General features: G+C 44.9%; 1 protein-coding gene across 1 annotated transcript; it reads right to left on the reverse strand.

Annotated features, from left to right (window-relative positions):
* Nucleotides 1–2,248: 2,248 nt before the first annotated feature.
* Nucleotides 2,249–4,431, reverse strand: LOC106086804 (phenoloxidase 2-like). Its single transcript, XM_013251616.2, has 3 exons — nt 2,826–4,431; nt 2,534–2,769; nt 2,249–2,464 (listed from the first exon to the last, which is right to left on the reverse strand). The coding sequence occupies exons 1-3, from the start codon at nt 4,429–4,431 to the stop codon at nt 2,249–2,251; spliced, it is 2,058 nt and encodes a 685-aa protein (XP_013107070.2).
* Nucleotides 4,432–20,726: the final 16,295 nt, after the last annotated feature.

Genomic DNA, 20,726 nt, shown 5'->3' on the forward strand with positions numbered 1-20,726 from the left:
GGACTTAGCCCTAAAAACATATATCAAATCCTTGTCCCACTATAAAATACCTTTTTTTTGAAGTCAGCAAATTCGTTCTATTTGGGGGTTGTTATGGGGGTGGGGAGGCCCATAGACACTTTTCCTGAATGTTGATATTAGATTCGCGCTCTACTCCCAAAGACTTTCATTTGAGCCCTATATTAAGAGATGTTTTGGGGTGGTGCCCCAAATACTTGGTCCCATAATTGGATATCGTAAACGTTTTCTACCATTAGATACCTTTCATATGAGTCCAATATTGTGGTGATTGCTCTATACATATATTCGGTGGGTTTTGGCAGTGATTCGGAACCCCTAAGCATCCCACCAAAGAGGGACTAAAAAATTTCGCTTAAATGGAACCACCCGACTCTGAGATCTGGATTTTCTGAAAATTACGGCAATGTGGAACGTCCGACCCCTTCAGATATCTCACAAATTTGGAACACTATTTTTACCACGGGATCATTATCACCATCTGTGAAAATTTCAAGAAAATCGGTTTAGCCGTTTTTATACCCACCACCGAAGGATGGGGGTATATTCATTTTGTCATTCCTGTCATTTTTGCAACACATCGAAATATCCATTTCCAACCCTATAAAGTCTATATATTCTTGATCAGCGTAATAATCTATGACTATCTAGCCACAGTCTTACAAATAGAGGTATTGAGCTGAAACTTTGAACAGATTCTTTTTTTCTCCATAACCAGGATAACTTCGATGATGGGCTATATCCCACTATATCTTGATATAGCTCCCATATAAACTGATCCGCCGATTTAGCGTGATTTTGGTGAAACTGGAGACAGTGAGTTGTGTTAGACCCTTCGACATTCTACTTCAATTTGGCCCCGATCGGTCCAGATTTAGATATAACTGCCATATAGACCGATCCGCCGATTTAGGGTCTTAGGCCCATAAAAGCCACATTTATTGTCCGGTTTTTACTGAAATTTGGGACAGTGAGTTGTGCTAGGCTCTTCGATATCTTTCTTTCATTTGGCTCAGATCGGTCCAGATTTACATATGGCTGCCATATAGGCCGATCTCTCGATCTAAAGTATTGCGATCATAAAAGGCGCATTTATAGTCCGATGTCGCCGAAATTCGCCACAGTGAGTTAAGTTAAGCCCCTCGGTATACTTCTTCAATTTGGCCCAGATCGGCCAAGATTTGGATACAGCTGCCATATAGACCGATCTCTTGATTTAAGGTTTTGGGCCCATAAGAGGCGCAATTATTTTCCGATGTCGCCGAAATTTGGGACAGTGGGTTGTGTAGGCTCTTCGACATTCTTATTCAATTTGGCCCAGATCGGTCCAGATTTGAATATAGCTGCCATATAGACCGATCTCTCGATTTAAGGTTTTGGGCCAATAAAAGGCGCAATTATTGTCCGATGTCGCCGAAATTTGGGACAGTGGGTTGTATTAGGCTCTTCGACATTTTTCAGCAACTTGGCTTAAATCGGTCCAGATTTGGATATAGCTGCCATATAGTCTTGGCCCCATAAAAGGCGCATTTATAATGCGATTTCACTGAAATTAGACACAATGACTTATGTTAGGCTTTTCGACATCCGTGTCGTATATGGTTGATATCGGTTTGTTTTTAGATATAGCTACTAAGACAATGATTTTTACTTATTAGTATTTAGTCCAATTCGGAACATATTTCGATATAGCTGCTATGGGGCATAATATATGTATTTTTCATCGGATTTTGACGAAAGGTGGTTTACATATATCCAAAAATCGGCACGACCGAACTTAAAGCGGGTTTTTAAAAAATAGTTCGAAAACAGGGTTTAGGAAAAAGACGGTTCATTGATCACCCTAGTTATAATAGACACCCTAAACACCCTTCCTGAATATGGAAGAGGTTAGACTATATCTGGATAAAGTTGTCATATAACATTATCCCGTTTTACGGTGAATTGTGTTCAAGCTCTCGATGTTCCTGCTTAGTATTAACCGAATGGGACCATTTTTCGATATAGCTGCTATGGGTTCATATATGGTGCATTTTACATTCGGTTTTGTGAAAAAGTGCTCAAAGTATATTCGAGGTGCCTTAATGCCTTATAACTTCTTAAATATATTTTTAAAACACACATCGAACAACCAAAAAAGCATCATACAAAGATTTCAAATACTAACAGTTATTTATTATTATGTATTCACTATAATTCCTTATCATAAATTATTAAAATTTTTCAAAACTTAGGATTGCCTAGTTATAGTACGGGAGCCATCATGACGAACAGTCACATTAACTATGCTCATGTTGGGAGTTAAGAAATTGGCCAATCGCTCGGCACCTTCGCGTGGCAAACGATCAAAAGGATAGCCCATGGCCCGGCGATCGGGATACATGCGATCGCGGACACCACAATAAGAGGCGGCATCGCTGCAGGAACCTACCAGGTCTTGATCAATCTGAGCAACGAAAAGAAAAATGAAATATAAACCACAAAAAACCCAAAACAAAAAAACGTCAACACCTACACGATCATCTTCATAATTGGAGACCATAACAAACAAATCACAGGGTAAACCTTCAGGTAAGCCCTTGGGAATCAGCATATGCTGAGGCCAGCCACAGCCGCAGAAATTGAATTCCAATTCCTCTGCAGTGTCAGCAGCAGGACGATTACCATCCAGATTGCGGAAAGTACGTTCGAATGGTATGGTGACACTAGACTCGGTTGAACGGCGTTTTACGGTATTTTGGCCAGGATTCACTAGTCAAGAAAAAAAGAGTTACACTTTTCTTTGCTTTCTGCAATAGACAACTTACATTGCACCATAAATTTATCCAATTCGATCATCATTAAACGCTGATCTCTGAACAGCCAAGGTTGACCACGTTCATCATTTTTGGGCCCCATGAAAATGCGCACAGTGCCAGTACGTTGGGCGTCACTTCCATTGTTCACATTAATCGTATAGGTAAAGGGGGTATGCTGCAAATGAGTGAAACGAGCAAAGACATTGCCTCTGGGCACAAAGTCCATGCCACGCGAGAAATCCAAATCAGATTGTTGCCAGAAGGTCGTTAAAACATTGGGGCTACCACCATCGGAGCTAACCTCGACTCCAGTAATGGAGATGCCATCGTATTGAAGGTCAGACACAGTGTAGGGGAACAAACGAATCTTGTACTGTTGGAAGATATCATCAATGTAGGCATGCCATCTGTAGAACACAGGGTCTCGCATTGCGGTCGCTGTATCGCCCATAACGCCAAACGACTCCAGATGACGGTGCTCAGGATCATGGGAATAGGAAATGAAAACATGACCCATATTGTGGAAATCTCCATAGATCGATTGATTGGGAGACATAACCGAGGCCTCCAACATATTACCCAAGAGATCAATGCCACTACGTTCATCCAAAGGCATGGGATTGCCACTGGCATCCACCACAAAGCCCCGATGGATGGACTCCAAAATGCGCTCACGCCAGCGCTCCATATCGGCCACATCCAAGTTGATTTGATCCAAATCACGATTCAAATCCCGCAGTTTGGTATTCTCGAAACGCGGCGGCCAGGCACGACTCGACACCAACGAATCCATTTTGGGGAAGTAACCCTCGGCAATAGGTTCACGGAAGGTATTGAGGCGTTCCACTCGAGCCAAATTATTGCTGAAGCGTTCAAAATTGTAGCGAGCTATCACCTGCTGGTGCATGTAGTAGAACAACTCACCGCGACGATCCTTGTCCACAATACTACGATCGCTGGCCTCGAAGGGATAAACCAAATGCCAATGCCAGTGATGCAGATTAATGCCCATATCCTCACGGAAATACCATAGACGGTGTTCCGGTTCCAAATCGGAGGCTGTGTAGTCGCGGGGCACTACAATAGGCATGCGAGAGCCTTCGGGTACCACAGTAACTTCCTCCCTCACCTCACGAAAGACCTGAGAATCCACAAACTTATCAGGGAAACTTTGGGCATAGGAAGGCAAATCCAAGCCCTTGGTATCAGACCTATGCAACAAGGCCACCGAAAGGGCATAGTTGAAGAGGTAGGGATTAACACGATCGCGAGCATACACAGCTACACTCAATAAATCATCGACAGTACGCATTGCCATGAATATGTCAATGAGACGTCCTGCAATACGTCTATGACGGGGAATAAATAAGGAAAATTGCTCATTTCTAGCCAACGACATGGGAATGCTCAAGTCGGGCAAACTGATCTCACGCACTGGAATCCGCTGCTCGGCCTTTTCACCAAAACGACTTTGAACCTCATTGCCAATGGGACGATAGCGATCCGTGAGGAATTTATCGGGAACATCGAAGACTGTGGAAGTTGTGCCCTTCTCCATGAATACCGGTTCGGTGGGGCGATCGAACAAAAGCAAAAGATTCTTTTTGTCAGTCATTATGGAATATGCGATGGGAATATAAATTCGTTGAAACTTAACACTATTCCCTGAACTTCCAACGGGGAAAAGGCGCTTTCAACCAAATTCCAGAGGCTATTTATACACTTTTTCTTAACACTCACTTTGATTGCCTCTCATTTACGCACCTACAAAAACCTTAAATTCCCACAGTCCTATGCGGTTTGGCATGGCTCAATTTAAGAACTTTGAGAAACAAAAATATTCCCATAGGCCTATGTGGTACTTCATGCATTGGCAAATACAAATGACGATAACTAACAATGCCCTAAGTCACATGGATACATTTTCTAAAAAATTTCTTTTGTGGTTTCGAAAGTCTTGAAACACTTCTTTTTTTTTAAATCAACAAATATTATGAATTCTAATGTACCATGGGTCAAAACTAAAATGAATTGTGGGAAGGCAATGGGATAGCATTACAAACTACCGGATGTTATCACAAATTTTAAGCACACAATAGTGGTGAGACGAACCTTGGGAAAATATGCAATGTGAATGGAGGTCTGAATTTGGAAGATAATCTACCACTGCCATATGTATCGCATATTCATGTTGTTAAAACAATAGTACAAACCGGAGGAATTCATATTTAGGAGCTATATCTAAATTGGACAGATTTGAAGAAATAAAACCGCAGACATAGAGGTAGTCATGGAAGAAGACACTGTGCAACATTTTGAAATGATCGATTGATGAATGGGATTGCTATCTGTGGGACATGCAGAAAGTACAGAAGACGGACGAGCCGAAACGGGAAGAAGGCTACAAACGCTCGTAACGGGGGAGGGTCCAACCCTCCCCCTGCCGCGTTGGCCTAATCCTGTAGGGCTCTAGACCCCGGGTGAATATAATGCGTCCACCAACGCTCCCACACATAGCCTAAGCTATGCATGGGTACCAATTCGTGTTCACGTTGTTTGGCCGTGTTCTCCCCCTTGGGCGAAGGGCGAAACACTATCTAAAACTCCTTCCGATCTATGGCTCACGGCATCGGGTTGCAACGCAACTCTACATCGAGCTTGCGCTCTAGCCGCGATTTGGGTCCAAACCACAGCCACCACGTTACTCCTCACGAAGCTACTACCAGTTGAACCCCAAACGGTTCCGGACTGGTCACCTGAAAGGAAAACGGCCAAAGCCATTTCCCCGAACCTCCCCCCAAAACCCCCACCCCTACCAAGATCAAAACATGGTCGCCAACAAAGCCGACTAAAATCCAATACGGATGTAAAACCGGACAAAATACCCAAACACGGACGAGAACCCTATACGGATAAAAGCAGACAATTCCCTATACGGACATAACGGACAAAATGAACGAACAAGAACAGACACTTCCCACGACGGACAAAAACGGACGAGCACACAAAAAGGACGGACAAACATCTAGAGCCAAACCATCGGACGACCGCACCAGAGGCCTATCACCGCCCACCTAACATCCTATCCGTATAGGGACGAGAACCCTATACGGATAAAAGCAGACAATTCCCCATACGGACATAACGGACAAAATGAACGAACAAGAACAGACACTTCCCACGACGGACAAAAACGGACGAGCACACAAAAAGGACGGACAAACATCAAGAGCCAAACCATCGGACGACCTCACCATAGGCTTATCACCGCCCACCTGACATCCTCCTCCTATCAAACACCGCCCTCGCAAACGTCCCAGAGTCCAACAAGGCCCTGCTAAAATCCCACACCCCCTCTCCATAGGATATGCCCATAGCGCCTAAGTCCCTGATGTCCGAATAGTACGAGCACTCAGTCAGTAAGTGCACCACGTCCTCAATCACATCCCCGCAGACAGGACAACCTGCAGTCGACGCCAGGCCCCTCTTATGCAAAAATGCATTGAGAGAGCCATGCCCTGTCAGTAAAAACCCAAGACTCAGGCCAAAGCCAAAATCGGGTTTGTCCACTACGAACGTCGCGTCCCCAATAAATCGGTAAGTAACCCTCCTCTGTCAGTCCAACGTGACCTCTACCTATCATAAAGGCACTCCAAAAGGTGTGCCTTATGCCGCCTAACATTCCCATTCGCCAGATCCAGACCAGGAAGCCGATCCCTTTCAGCAACCGGTAGACCCCTCCTGGGCTTAAACAAAACCGCGCGACGGATCACCTCCAAATCAAGGGGAGCAGCACCCAACAATACCTGCATCGCATCTAAGGAGACAGTCCTACATAAAGGCGCGTTCGCCAACATAGCCGACCTCTGGCAAGAAGTCACCTTCTCACGTCCATGAGCAGTCATGACTGCCCGATACCATACAGGCGCGCCATAAGTTGCACAGGCAACAAATAGTCCCGCATATAAAGTCCGTGGAGCCCGAATGCTCAGACCCCAGTCACTCCTCAGAATGCGCCTAAGCATAACTGCCACCGCGGAAAGCCTTTCTTTTACATGGTCCAAATGGGCCAGGAAACGCAACTTTTCCGACACAACTACACCAAGGTACTTGACCCGCGACAAGTATCGCAATGATACCGGACCAGCTCTAATGAGCGGAGGCCTAGAAGCCAATCTGCCCTTAAGCAGCATCAAAACTGTCTTCTCAGCAGCCACCTCAACACCCACACGATCACCCACGCGGCAGTATCGCAATGATACCGGACCAGCTCTAATGAGCGGAGGCCGGCTAGAAGCCAATCTGCTCTTAAGCAGCATCAAAACTGTCTTCACAGCAGCCACTTCAACACCCACACGATCACTCCATTCGCATGATGGCCATGCGCATGGCCTCTTCACCCAGGCGTTCAAGACCAGCACGAGACTGCCCCTCAACCAAGATGAGGAGGTCATCCGCATAGGCACAAACCAACAGCTGAAGCAGATAATCTATCATGAGGTTCCCAATGAATGGACCACAAATGGAACCCTGCGGACAGCCCCTTACAACGTCCACCCAGACCGTCTCACTGACCCCAACCACACAAGCCCTTCTGTCACTAAAGTAACTGCGCCACAGACCAATCTCCTGACATCCCACCTCAACCAACCTCGCGAGCACGCTATGCCATAAAAGGTTGTCCAATGCCCTCTTGAAACGTTTTATGACAGTAGTATCAAACGCTTGTCATGGATCGTCAGAGTGAATGGCTCTAGACCCTCTATCTTCCTCAGATACTGTAACGAGGGAACCATTTGGGTAAAAGTATATTACAGCTCTTCACCACGGTTTGAAGTGGAATATTAAAGCTATCCAGGGATCGTGTTGATTTGGGATTTCCTTAGCAATTGATTTCCTGGGTACGGCACAACGTGGTATAAAAAGCTGATAAAAATAGTGATGTGGAATGCAGGGAGGACGTGTGAAGCTATGGGACGATGGTAGGCTGCATCGAGCTGAGTCGGTGAGCTGAAAATGGCTGGACCATGAAGTTTCGGAGCTGGTCGTGAGGAGATGGATGTGGTGATGAATGGGTGAAGCGATATGACGATGTATGGATGACAAAAAGTAGGCTGCATCGAGCTCAGTCGGTGAGCTGAAGATGGCGGGACCATGAAGTCTTGAAGCTGTTCGAGTGGTTGTGTGTGGATTTCTGATGTTTTGAAAGTTTAAACACGGTATCGATGTTATTCCTCGTGACCAACATACTGTATACCGTGTGTGTGAATGTTTGGGTGGCACTCCTGTTTTGGATGAGTCTAGTGCTGAGTCCTTTCGGGTTATGCCATCTAATTTCTGACTGTTTCTGAATGACGTGTAGCTACGGGATGGTGATTGCATCATCCCTTAAGATGACCAGACAGGAACTGTCTGGAGTTCAACTGGTAGTAGTTGGACTATGTGGTCGAACCAAAGTCCGTACTCTGGTACCACGGAGTCAACAGCCCCTGGAACTTCGGTTCCAGTCTGACTATTGGTGAGACCCCAGTTGGGAGCAACGTGGTGGCTGTGGTTTAACACCTAAAATCCCAGGAAGGGCATTTCCAAAGCTCGGTGTGGAGTTGCATGTACTCAACAGGGTGACGTGACCCATAGAACGGTAAGAGTTTTGGATAGTGCTCAGCTCCTAACCAAGGGGGAGGACATGTCCAGACAACGTGAACTCGAATTGGTACTCATGCTTGCTTCGGCTATGTATGGGGCGTTGGTAGACGCATCGTTTTCACCCGGGGTTAAGATCCCTGCAGGATTAAGCCATCCTGACAGGTGCCTGCATAAAACACCACTTGGACTTTGTCGTGAAACGTGTGCGGCCCTCTGCTACATCGGACGATACCGGAACTGACACTGATGCAAACACTACAACTGAAAATGTCACATACGCTACAGACAAGACCGAGACCGCCAGTGAAAACACTGCGAGCATAACACCAGGCCCAGAAAAGGGCATAATTGTTAAACCGGGGCCTTTCATCGATGCTGCCGCTAGAGCCAGGAAGGGTGGTCAGGAGAGTGTCCTCCCTGCACGTCACTCAAATGACAGGCGCAATCTAGGGAATAAGCGGCTGCGATCTGGGGATGCGCAGGCTCCAATTGGCAAAAGGACCAACAAATTTACCAGTTTGTCATCAGCGCCTGAACTACTGAAGTGGCTATCCTGGACCGTAGCAATCCTGAAGGCCGTCTATCCACTGAAATATGGTTGTTAGTCGAAGAGAAGACTCTCTGAGCTCCATCGGAAGCCATTGGGAAAGGCAAGGATGACTCCTTCGAGCTTTTCGATGGCGCCAAGTGGCAGAAGGTCGTCAAGCTCACCGGATGCGATAACAAGAAAGCTTTGAATTTGCTTTCGACCTGCATCGGGGGCCTTGACTCTCTTCGGCCTGGAATGAAGATAGGGTTGATCACGATTGATCAGATCCCCCGCCGGATGACGCTGCGAATACGGATTCCCACTCCTGTATGGAGGAAGAAGCCATAATCAGGCAGCTTAAAGGGTAGAATAAGCATCTTCTAGCGGAGCGCTGGAAATTGTAAGGACGAGCGAGGGATAAGGCTAATGGCAAGGATCTCTGGATCAGGGTGGGTTCAGAATTTTTGTCACTCCTTAAATCCTCTCTGGTAGAGGTCAAGTTCGGCTTAAACCAGGTGAGAATGGTCCTGCCCGCCTATAACGACAAGCCAACCGGGGAACTAGGGTAGACAGGACGCCTGCAGCTAGTGCTGATTAAAACGCACCACTCAGAGGCAGCCACGGATAAGCTGCTGAGAGCTATGGAGAGAGATGGCACTGATATGGCCCTCGTTCAGGAACCGTGGACTCAAACCACGAAATCTCAATATCATCCTCCCGCCCCCTCGCCAGATTAAACTGCAACACTCAGAGGCAGCCACGGATGAGATGCTGAGAGCTATGGGGAGAGATGGCACTGATGTGGCCCTCGTTGAGGAACTGTGGTTACGAGGTTGCAAGGTTCCCGCCAAATCGCACTGACATGGTCCCACATACCAAGGGCATGGAGGGAGGTCAAGGTGGTCATTATCCCCAAGGCGGGTAGAATAAACCACCGCACGGGGATTCACCTCATCTTCCAGTGGATCAATAATATCCTTTATGGCAGGATTATTAATATGAACCTGGAAGATGTGTGTGGTCAGAAAGAGCGTCACCAGAGGAACACCCCAAGGTGGAGTGTTCTCGCCGATTCTATGGAACCTCATGATTAATGAAATCCTGTTGTATCTCGGTGGGGATTGCACCAATATTATCGCTTATGCGGACAACATAGTACTGCTGGTCTGAGGCAGGTTTCTGTCAACGATCAGCAAGATCATGGGAGGGTCACTGAGGAGGTTGTTGCGATGGGCTAACAGAAATGGTTTGAGTATCAACCCAGGGAAGTAGGAACAGATGCTATTCACGCGTACCTAGACATAGTCTTCGATTCGCAACTGTCGAGGAAGATGAACACCTATAAAAGAAGCCGTAAGGCACTGTGTGGGAAGTAGGGAACTAGGGGGCAATCCAAAGATGATTTATTGGATATATACGGCCATCGTGAGACCTGTACTGACCTATGGAGCACTGGTATGGTTGAAGGCCGTAGAGAAGAGGACGCATGCGAGGGAGTTCGAGAAGGTCCTAAGACTGGCCTGCGTCGGGGTCACTGGGGAACTGAGATCCACACCGCAGGCAGACCTGGAAGCGTTGCTGGATATGCAGCCCATTGAGGTCTATATTCGGAACTGCGCCGCCAAGGTAGTGCTGAAGCTGAGGCTGCTTGGCACGCTGAAGGAGTATGATTGCGGCCACAGTTCGATTCTGGGTGTTATGCATGCGGAGGTTAGACTGAGGTGGATCTCCGACTACCTGGCACCAGTGCCGACTGGGGTGAGGGCATTCGCAATTCGTCTTCCTGGGAGGGATGAATGGAGAGCGAATGCTGTACTTAAGGAGGACGAGACTTCGATATACACCGATGGGCAACCACCAAGATGAGTTATTGGATGTATACGACCATCGTGAGACCATGGAGCACTGGTATGGTGGAAGGGCGTAGGGACGCGTGCGAGGGAGTACGAGAAGGTCCTAAGACTGGCCTGCGTCGGGGTCACAGGGGAATTGAGATCCACACCGCAGGCAGATCTGGAAGCGTTGCTTGATATGCAGCCCATTGAGGTCTATATTCGGAACTGCGCCGCCAAGGTCGTGCTTAAGTTGAGGCAGCTTGGCATGCTGAAAGAGTAGGGTTGCAGCCACAGTTCGATTCCGGGTGTTATGGATGCGGAGGATAGACTGAGGTGGATCTCTGACTACCGGTCACCAGTGCCGACTTGGGTGAGGGCATTCGCTATTCGTTTTCCTGCGAGGGACGAATGGAGAGAGAATACTGTTCTTGAGGATGACGAGACTTCGATATACACCGATGGGAAGTGGGGGGCAACCCCCAAGATGATTTATTGGATGTATACAGTCATCGTTAGACCATGGCGCACTGGTATGGTGGAAGGGCGTAGAGACGCGTGCGAGGGAGTACGAGAAGGTCCTAAGACTGGCCTGCATCAGGGTCACAGGGGAACTGAGATCCACGCCGCAGGCAGACCTTAAAGCGTTACTGGATATGCAGCTTATTGAGGCCTATATTCGGCATGCTGAAGGAGTATGGTTGCGGCCACAGTTCGATTCTGGGTGTTATGCATGCGGAGGGTAGAATGAGGTGGATCTTCGACTACCTGGCACCAGTGCCGACTGGAGTGAGGACATTCGCGATTCGTTTTCCTGGGAGGGATCCATGGAGAGTGAATGCTGTACTTGAGGAGGACGAGACTTCGATATACACCGAAGCCTCCACGATGAAACCAGGAACTGGAATGGGGGGCTCTACTCTGGCGCTCTCAATTTCGGTATGTTTCTGAGACCGCCGGGCGAGTGTACGGTCTTTCAGGCAGAGGTCTGTGGGGTCGAGAATGGTTAGGTCCAGATGCGTGGCGGATTGTATGGAATCCCTAGTTTGGCTCCGGGTCCACGATGTGACGCTGATACGGATTCTTGCACATGAGGGGATTGCAGGAAATGAGAGGGCGGACGAGTGAGCCAAGAGTGATTCGTCTGCGCCAGGTGGTCCAGCCACCGGTCTTGCCTACGTGCTATTTGTTCAATTACTGAACACAGTAGAGGGGATGGCCAGGGCCCTGCTACTTTCGACGGAGAAAGTCACAATCCCCGGAGGATATTCATAATTTTCTATTTTACAATGTTCATCAATCCGGGGCGATGTCCGTTAACCAGATCTAAGACCGAAAGGAAATTGAGGAATCACAATCCGATATCTTAGGATTCTTAGTTTCAGCGTTTAAATGAAAAGAACTTGCCAAATGCGACTTATCTTGCGGGAGATTCGGTAAAGCTTATTTAAGGAATAGCTTAAAAAATTCAATATCTCTTTTTTAAAACTGGAATATATGCTTATGCAGTTTCGTTTCCCTTAGGAATTTGGATAACCTTGCCACCTGAAAATGTACCCCTTTACATTAGTTTCATAGCTCCATTTTTTTTTCTTCAAAAAACTACATTTTACAAGATTTGCTACCTTAAAATTCAAAAACTTAATTCCAAACCTTGCATATAATTGAATTTCCATCTACTCTCTTTATGTGGAGGGCAACTTAATAAAGTCTTAAAAGTAACTTGAATACAAATTCAATAAATTTTGATTTGCCCTTAAAATTTCAACACTTAAAAGCTGTTAATATGCGTTTCAAATGGAAAGTAATTTGTTTAACATTTCAACAAAACAATAAAAATTCAACTCCCTTCTTGAAGGAGAAAGAAAGAAAAAAAAAACACTAACAAAAACCGAACCGAAAAAAAATTCAAATGAAAATGAGAAAATAATTCAAAACACGTCCTTAGCCAACACAAAGAGAATAGAATTCGGTTTTTTTTCATTTTTGGGGGGAATCTTTGAAAGAACACAAAACATGTTTGCAGACAAAATGAAATAAAGATGAAGAAAATAAAATAACAGAGAAAAACACACCAACAATAAAGCCGACCTAACCAAACAATAGACCAATAAAAATTTATACGAAACTGAAATCTAAACCAAATAAAACATAATAAAAAAAAGCAAACAGATTCACTTGTACAGTGTTTTTTTTTTTTTCTTCTTCGATTTCACACGCGGCCCCATAAGGACTGCCATTGAATTCTGGCTGCCAAGAGGAGATGCAAGCGTTGGACAAAAACAACAGCAGGCCTATCAGAATTGCCGTCACGTCTAGACATAATTTCTTCAATCATTTATTACCTAATTAAGTGGAAGTGTAGAGCAGGCAAGAGGCCAGGGCATCGCATGCAGGAGTAGGTTGTCGGCACAAGGCAAGACTGGAGAATGTTTCACTCGTCCCCAGCTTCAACTTTCTCACAAATGGAAGAGAGCAACGTGCATACAACGAACAATGACTAAATTAACATTGCAACGACAGACTAGGGGAAACCTTAAACTATAGAGCTGGTAAACACACGGACACGGACTCATATACTTGCATACCTATGTGTGAACACCAGAGTGGTGTATGTGTCTGTGCAAATGTGTTATTCCAGGAATGAGGGAACGTCCGAACGTATCACCCAGAAGGACATTAGCTTAGATGTGAAGCGACCATTGTTCTCATTCGAGCATATCATCTTTGCATACAAATGATTGACCCGCTTAATGAGCATTAGTGAGCCCAAGTAAGTGGGCATTGTTACCAAGATGGGTTTCCAAAACGAGGGTCAAATGAAAAAGTTTCAAAATTTGTAAATGTTTAAAGTTTATTCTTTACACTCTTTCTCTGACCATCGCTACATTAGGTTTAAAATCTAATGGCCAGCGCCGCATCGGATAAGCTTCCGGAGTAAGTTGAAAACCAACTGGACGAAATTCGGAAGACTACTCAGAAGAAGACTTGGTCCAGATACTTTAGATTGTCCAAGCATAGAAGACATTGACGAAACTGTCAACAGGATTACGACTGCACTGGTGGGGTCCTTCGAAGATAGTTGTCCTCTTCGGGAAAGGAAATCAGCACAAGAAAAAAATGGATAACCAAAGAGATTCAGAATAATGGGAAAGAGGTCCGCAGACATTCTCATAGAGCACGTGGTTTTAAAGAGGATATATATTGGGATGTGTATTACATACGGCTCAAGGGTGCAGATATTAATCCGCCTCATGCCACTATGGACATACACCCAAGCCAGTAATCGGCTTGTTGTGCACTATAAAAAACTATAAAGTAACCTCTAAAAAGAAAATTTTAAGTTTGGAATTCTGTGCTACTTACAAAGTCCTTAATTGTTTTCAAGACCACTCCCCTAAGTTGGTTCATGTCTGATATTGTGTCTCCACCTAAGTACCCGTATCTGTTGGACGCGAAAGCCGGGCAATGACAAAGGAAATGCTTCAACGTCTCATCATCTTTCCGGCATGCCCTACACATGCTATCACCGATTTTAGATAAGTGAGCTCGTAGTCCTATGTGTCCCGCTGGCTGAAAGTTAGCGAGGAATTCTTCCTTGGCGGTTAGTTCTCAACCACTACCTGTAATCAGGAATGTATCGAGCATGATGCCTCAGATTTAGTTCCGAACGCGAGATGTCAAAAGGGTCCTTGCGAATCTCGTCGTAAATAAATCGCAGAGCTCGGATGGTATATCGACACTCACTTTTTGTAAGTGTTCTTCGACACTTGCTGGTCCACTATACAATCTTTTCAATCTAGCTTACCGCATGGGAGTCTTTCCAGCGTGTTGGTAGGAAGCGAACGTTCAGCCGATATCCAAGAAGGGTCAGGCGGACAACCGTGCGAATTACCGACCAATTGCGGCTTGCTACGCGCTTTCCAGGGGTTAAGGAAAGCATGGTTAACCACCATCTTGTGAGGTACATTGAGTCCAATGACCTTCTCAGCGATAGACAGTATGGTTATCACAAAAATCGCTCCAAGGGAAAGCTAATGGCATTTTTGTCGGAACATTGGAGTCGCTCTATCCTCCAGTTTGGTGAAAGCATGGTCGTAGCACTGGATATCTTCAAAGCATTTTATAGAGTCTGGTACGGCGTACGTATATCAAACTTTAACGCCTTTGGAGTTGGTAATAACTCCTTTCGTTTTATAAAGAGTTTTCTGGAGGACCGCACTACACGAGTTGTTGTAAATGGGTTCTCATCCTATGAATACAAACTGACCGCAGGTATACAACCAGCCTCTGTCCTCTCACCGTCTCTTTTTCTGATTTTCATTGATGATCTATTGAGTCAGACTTCGAATCCAATCTACTGATTTGCGGATGACAGCAGCCTTTGTCATTCACACTCATTCGACCATAGGCCAAGTATTCGGTTAACTGAAGACAGTCGTATTATAGATGTGACACTCTTCCAGGACTTGCTGGTTATTCCAAGTGTGGACGAATAATGCACTCAAGACGCAGTGGTGTTTATTGTTTCACAAACGATTTGTCGACTCAATCCAACCGTCAATATTTATCGACGGTATAGATGTTGAACAGTCAGATTCTCTGGATGTTCTGGGCTTTCTATCTTCGTAGAAAGAATGTGTCGTGATGTTTTTCAAAACATGTATTTGAAGTGTCAAAACAGCTTCCAAATCATCTTTGGAACTTTTGGATCGCGTTCAGAGAAGAGCGCTGGTGTTGATAGGTGATGGTTGTGTATCCAACTCTATTGTTGTTGTAGCCACATTTTCATTTAGAGGTGGCGATCCTCGGCAAGCTCGTCCGATCGCCGCTGGAACAGGGTGGCCCTTGTTTATTTAAAGGCACCAATAACTCACCTTGTCATATCTAACATCATAAGCACTCAGTATTTGTGCAAGAGCCGATGCCGCCCGGTCTCTCACTGAGATTCTCCGCTCGATACCGCTGATTGTCCGCGACTGCCGTTGCAGCTACTCCGTATGGGGCATTCAACTATCCGCAACCTGTGGACGCGCCCGTTAGCTCTCAGCTAAGCTTCTTGTGAAAGCAATCAACTCCATACAAATTGGAGCTCAATATTCCAGCCTGTGTGGTGCTCACAGCTATCCCGTGCCGGGATCGTACTCTATTGTTTCCCTTGAGCATGGTCGTAATGTGGGTTGTGTGTCGCTGTTCTATCGATTCTTCCATGTTGTTCCTGAAGTAAGGATGTTTTTCAGGAATACTAGACTTTCTAGTTTCCCTTTTGTTATTAATTGGCCAGCTGAACGAACCATGCACTACAGAGAGAATTATGTTTTCGCCCGAACAGTTTGCATGTGGAATAGGCTTCCTGCCAATGTCTTTCCTTCTGACTATGACATCCAGAAATTTAACACTATCTCAACAAACACTACTGCCTCTTTCTCCCCTCCAATTCATGACTTTTCCCTTGCCAACGCAATGCACTGCATTCAAAGGGGACATACCCTGCGTGTTGGTTAAAAGAACAAACAATTAAGATTTCGAGGTATTACAGGAGAATATAGGATGGAAATAAATATTTCGTTGTATTGAGAACAGAATCACAATATGAATACAGCCCGTCCTTCTGTGATGGGTATACAATTTGCAAGCTTTACTGACATTTTATTTTTTCTTTCGTTACAGGTAGGCTGTTATAAATTTACCACAAAAACTGTAAGTAAAAATTTGCTTTTGACTAAACTCTATACAAATTATACTAAACAATCTAGTCCGGTGCGTTGGCTTTGCCATTTTTAAAAAAATTGTTTCTTTACTTTAACTTAACCCCAAATTTAGTAGCAATACCTATTTTTTAAAACCGATTTCTTCATGGTCAGTATTCATGATGGTTTGGGGGTGGGGCCCACAATTGGGGAAAATGCACTTTATAGAACACACTCCCATTTTTTTTTCATTTTTAGATTCCCCTAATTATGACCCTAGGAAAACGAATCTGAAGTCCTTTTATGGGGCTTAAGCGCCTGAACCCCCCAAAAAGCCAAAAAAAAAACCCTTAGGGGAAGTGATCCAGCTTAGCTACTAATGTTATCAAATGAAAGGTATTCGCGAGTGGATTACGTCCTCAATTTGGACCCGGGAAGGACCCACGGGGTCTTGAGAATTTTGACCCCCATTAACCCTAGTTGCCCAGGGTTAATGGGTTTCAAACGAAAGGTATTAACGAGTAGACTACGAATATGTGTTAAATTTCGACCTAGGAAAGACCTTAGAGGGCCTGAAAAGTGTAATAATTTTCCAAATGTAAAAGGTATTAAAACAAGTAAAAAGGCGTTAAGTTCGGCCGGGCCCAACATTGGATACCCACCACCTCGGGTATATCTAAACCACCTATCGTCAAAATCCGGTGCAAAACTCATACCTTATGTCCCATAGCAGAAATATGTGGAGGGGCTTAACTTAACTCTTTGTCCCAAATTTCGGCAACATCGGACAATAAATGCGCTTTTTATGGCCCCAAAACCTAAAACCGGGAGATCGGTCTATATGGCAGCTATATCCAAATCTGGGCCAATCTGTGTGATAATGCAGAAGTATATCAAGGGGCTTAACTTAACTCGCTGTCGCAAATTTCGGCGACATCGGAAAATAAATGCGTGTTTTATGGGCCTAAGACCCCAAATCGGAGGATCGGTCTATATGACAGCTATATCGAAATCTGAACCGATCTGAACCAAATTGACGAAGGACGTTGAAGGGCCTAAGACAACTCACTGTCTCAAATTTCAGCAAAATCGGATAATAAATGTGGCTTTTATGGGCCTAAGACCCTTAATTGGAGGATCGGTCTATATGGCAGCTATAGTGGGGAATTCTTCCTTGGCGGTTAGTTCTCAACCACTACCTGTAATCAGGAATGTATCGAGCATGATGCCTCAGATTTAGTTCCGAACGCGAGATGTCAAAAGGGTCCTTGCGAATCTCGTCGTAAATAAATCGCAGAGCTCGGATGGTATATCGACACTCACTTTTTGTAAGTGTTCTTCGACACTTGCTGGTCCACTATACAATCTTTTCAATCTAGCTTACCGCATGGGAGTCTTTCCAGCGTGTTGGTAGGAAGCGAACGTTCAGCCGATATCCAAGAAGGGTCAGGCGGACAACCGTGCGAATTACCGACCAATTGCGGCTTGCTACGCGCTTTCCAGGGGTTAAGGAAAGCATGGTTAACCACCATCTTGTGAGGTACATTGAGTCCAATGACCTTCTCAGCGATAGACAGTATGGTTATCACAAAAATCGCTCCAAGGGAAAGCTAATGGCATTTTTGTCGGAACATTGGAGTCGCTCTATCCTCCAGTTTGGTGAAAGCATGGTCGTAGCACTGGATATCTTCAAAGCATTTTATAGAGTCTGGTACGGCGTACGTATATCAAACTTTAACGCCTTTGGAGTTGGTAATAACTCCTTTCGTTTTATAAAGAGTTTTCTGGAGGACCGCACTACACGAGTTGTTGTAAATGGGTTCTCATCCTATGAATACAAACTGACCGCAGGTATACAACCAGCCTCTGTCCTCTCACCGTCTCTTTTTCTGATTTTCATTGATGATCTATTGAGTCAGACTTCGAATCCAATCTACTGATTTGCGGATGACAGCAGCCTTTGTCATTCACACTCATTCGACCATAGGCCAAGTATTCGGTTAACTGAAGACAGTCGTATTATAGATGTGACACTCTTCCAGGACTTGCTGGTTATTCCAAGTGTGGACGAATAATGCACTCAAGACGCAGTGGTGTTTATTGTTTCACAAACGATTTGTCGACTCAATCCAACCGTCAATATTTATCGACGGTATAGATGTTGAACAGTCAGATTCTCTGGATGTTCTGGGCTTTCTATCTTCGTAGAAAGAATGTGTCGTGATGTTTTTCAAAACATGTATTTGAAGTGTCAAAACAGCTTCCAAATCATCTTTGGAACTTTTGGATCGCGTTCAGAGAAGAGCGCTGGTGTTGATAGGTGATGGTTGTGTATCCAACTCTATTGTTGTTGTAGCCACATTTTCATTTAGAGGTGGCGATCCTCGGCAAGCTCGTCCGATCGCCGCTGGAACAGGGTGGCCCTTGTTTATTTAAAGGCACCAATAACTCACCTTGTCATATCTAACATCATAAGCACTCAGTATTTGTGCAAGAGCCGATGCCGCCCGGTCTCTCACTGAGATTCTCCGCTCGATACCGCTGATTGTCCGCGACTGCCGTTGCAGCTACTCCGTATGGGGCATTCAACTATCCGCAACCTGTGGACGCGCCCGTTAGCTCTCAGCTAAGCTTCTTGTGAAAGCAATCAACTCCATACAAATTGGAGCTCAATATTCCAGCCTGTGTGGTGCTCACAGCTATCCCGTGCCGGGATCGTACTCTATTGTTTCCCTTGAGCATGGTCGTAATGTGGGTTGTGTGTCGCTGTTCTATCGATTCTTCCATGTTGTTCCTGAAGTAAGGATGTTTTTCAGGAATACTAGACTTTCTAGTTTCCCTTTTGTTATTAATTGGCCAGCTGAACGAACCATGCACTACAGAGAGAATTATGTTTTCGCCCGAACAGTTTGCATGTGGAATAGGCTTCCTGCCAATGTCTTTCCTTCTGACTATGACATCCAGAAATTTAACACTATCTCAACAAACACTACTGCCTCTTTCTCCCCTCCAATTCATGACTTTTCCCTTGCCAACGCAATGCACTGCATTCAAAGGGGACATACCCTGCGTGTTGGTTAAAAGAACAAACAATTAAGATTTCGAGGTATTACAGGAGAATATAGGATGGAAATAAATATTTCGTTGTATTGAGAACAGAATCACAATATGAATACAGCCCGTCCTTCTGTGATGGGTATACAATTTGCAAGCTTTACTGACATTTTATTTTTTCTTTCGTTACAGGTAGGCTGTTATAAATTTACCACAAAAACTGTAAGTAAAAATTTGCTTTTGACTAAACTCTATACAAATTATACTAAACAATCTAGTCCGGTGCGTTGGCTTTGCCATTTTTAAAAAAATTGTTTCTTTACTTTAACTTAACCCCAAATTTAGTAGCAATACCTATTTTTTAAAACCGATTTCTTCATGGTCAGTATTCATGATGGTTTGGGGGTGGGGCCCACAATTGGGGAAAATGCACTTTATAGAACACACTCCCATTTTTTTTTCATTTTTAGATTCCCCTAATTATGACCCTAGGAAAACGAATCTGAAGTCCTTTTATGGGGCTTAAGCGCCTGAACCCCCCAAAAAGCCAAAAAAAAAACCCTTAGGGGAAGTGATCCAGCTTAGCTACTAATGTTATCAAATGAAAGGTATTCGCGAGTGGATTACGTCCTCAATTTGGACCCGGGAAGGACCCACGGGGTCTTGAGAATTTTGACCCCCATTAACCCTAGTTGCCCAGGGTTAATGGGTTTCAAACGAAAGGTATTAACGAGTAGACTACGAATATGTGTTAAATTTCGACCTAGGAAAGACCTTAGAGGGCCTGAAAAGTGTAATAATTTTCCAAATGTAAAAGGTATTAAAACAAGTAAAAAGGCGTTAAGTTCGGCCGGGCCCAACATTGGATACCCACCACCTCGGGTATATCTAAACCACCTATCGTCAAAATCCGGTGCAAAACTCATACCTTATGTCCCATAGCAGAAATATGTGGAGGGGCTTAACTTAACTCTTTGTCCCAAATTTCGGCAACATCGGACAATAAATGCGCTTTTTATGGCCCCAAAACCTAAAACCGGGAGATCGGTCTATATGGCAGCTATATCCAAATCTGGGCCAATCTGTGTGATAATGCAGAAGTATATCAAGGGGCTTAACTTAACTCGCTGTCGCAAATTTCGGCGACATCGGAAAATAA

This window comes from Stomoxys calcitrans, chromosome 2 (assembly GCF_963082655.1).
Source record: "Stomoxys calcitrans chromosome 2, idStoCalc2.1, whole genome shotgun sequence".
In the NCBI taxonomy this organism is placed as follows: Eukaryota; Metazoa; Arthropoda; class Insecta; order Diptera; family Muscidae; genus Stomoxys; species Stomoxys calcitrans.

Coding starts and splice junctions, on each gene's coding strand:
- LOC106086804 (XM_013251616.2), bottom strand. CDS start 4,431: ATGACTGACAAAAAGAATCTTTTGCTTTTGTTCGATCGCCCCACCGAA. Junction 2,770..2,825: donor GGATAAATTTATGGTGCAAT/GTAAGTTGTCTA, acceptor TTTCTTGACTAG/TGAATCCTGGCCAAAATACC. Junction 2,465..2,533: donor CCAATTATGAAGATGATCGT/GTAGGTGTTGAC, acceptor TTCGTTGCTCAG/ATTGATCAAGACCTGGTAGG.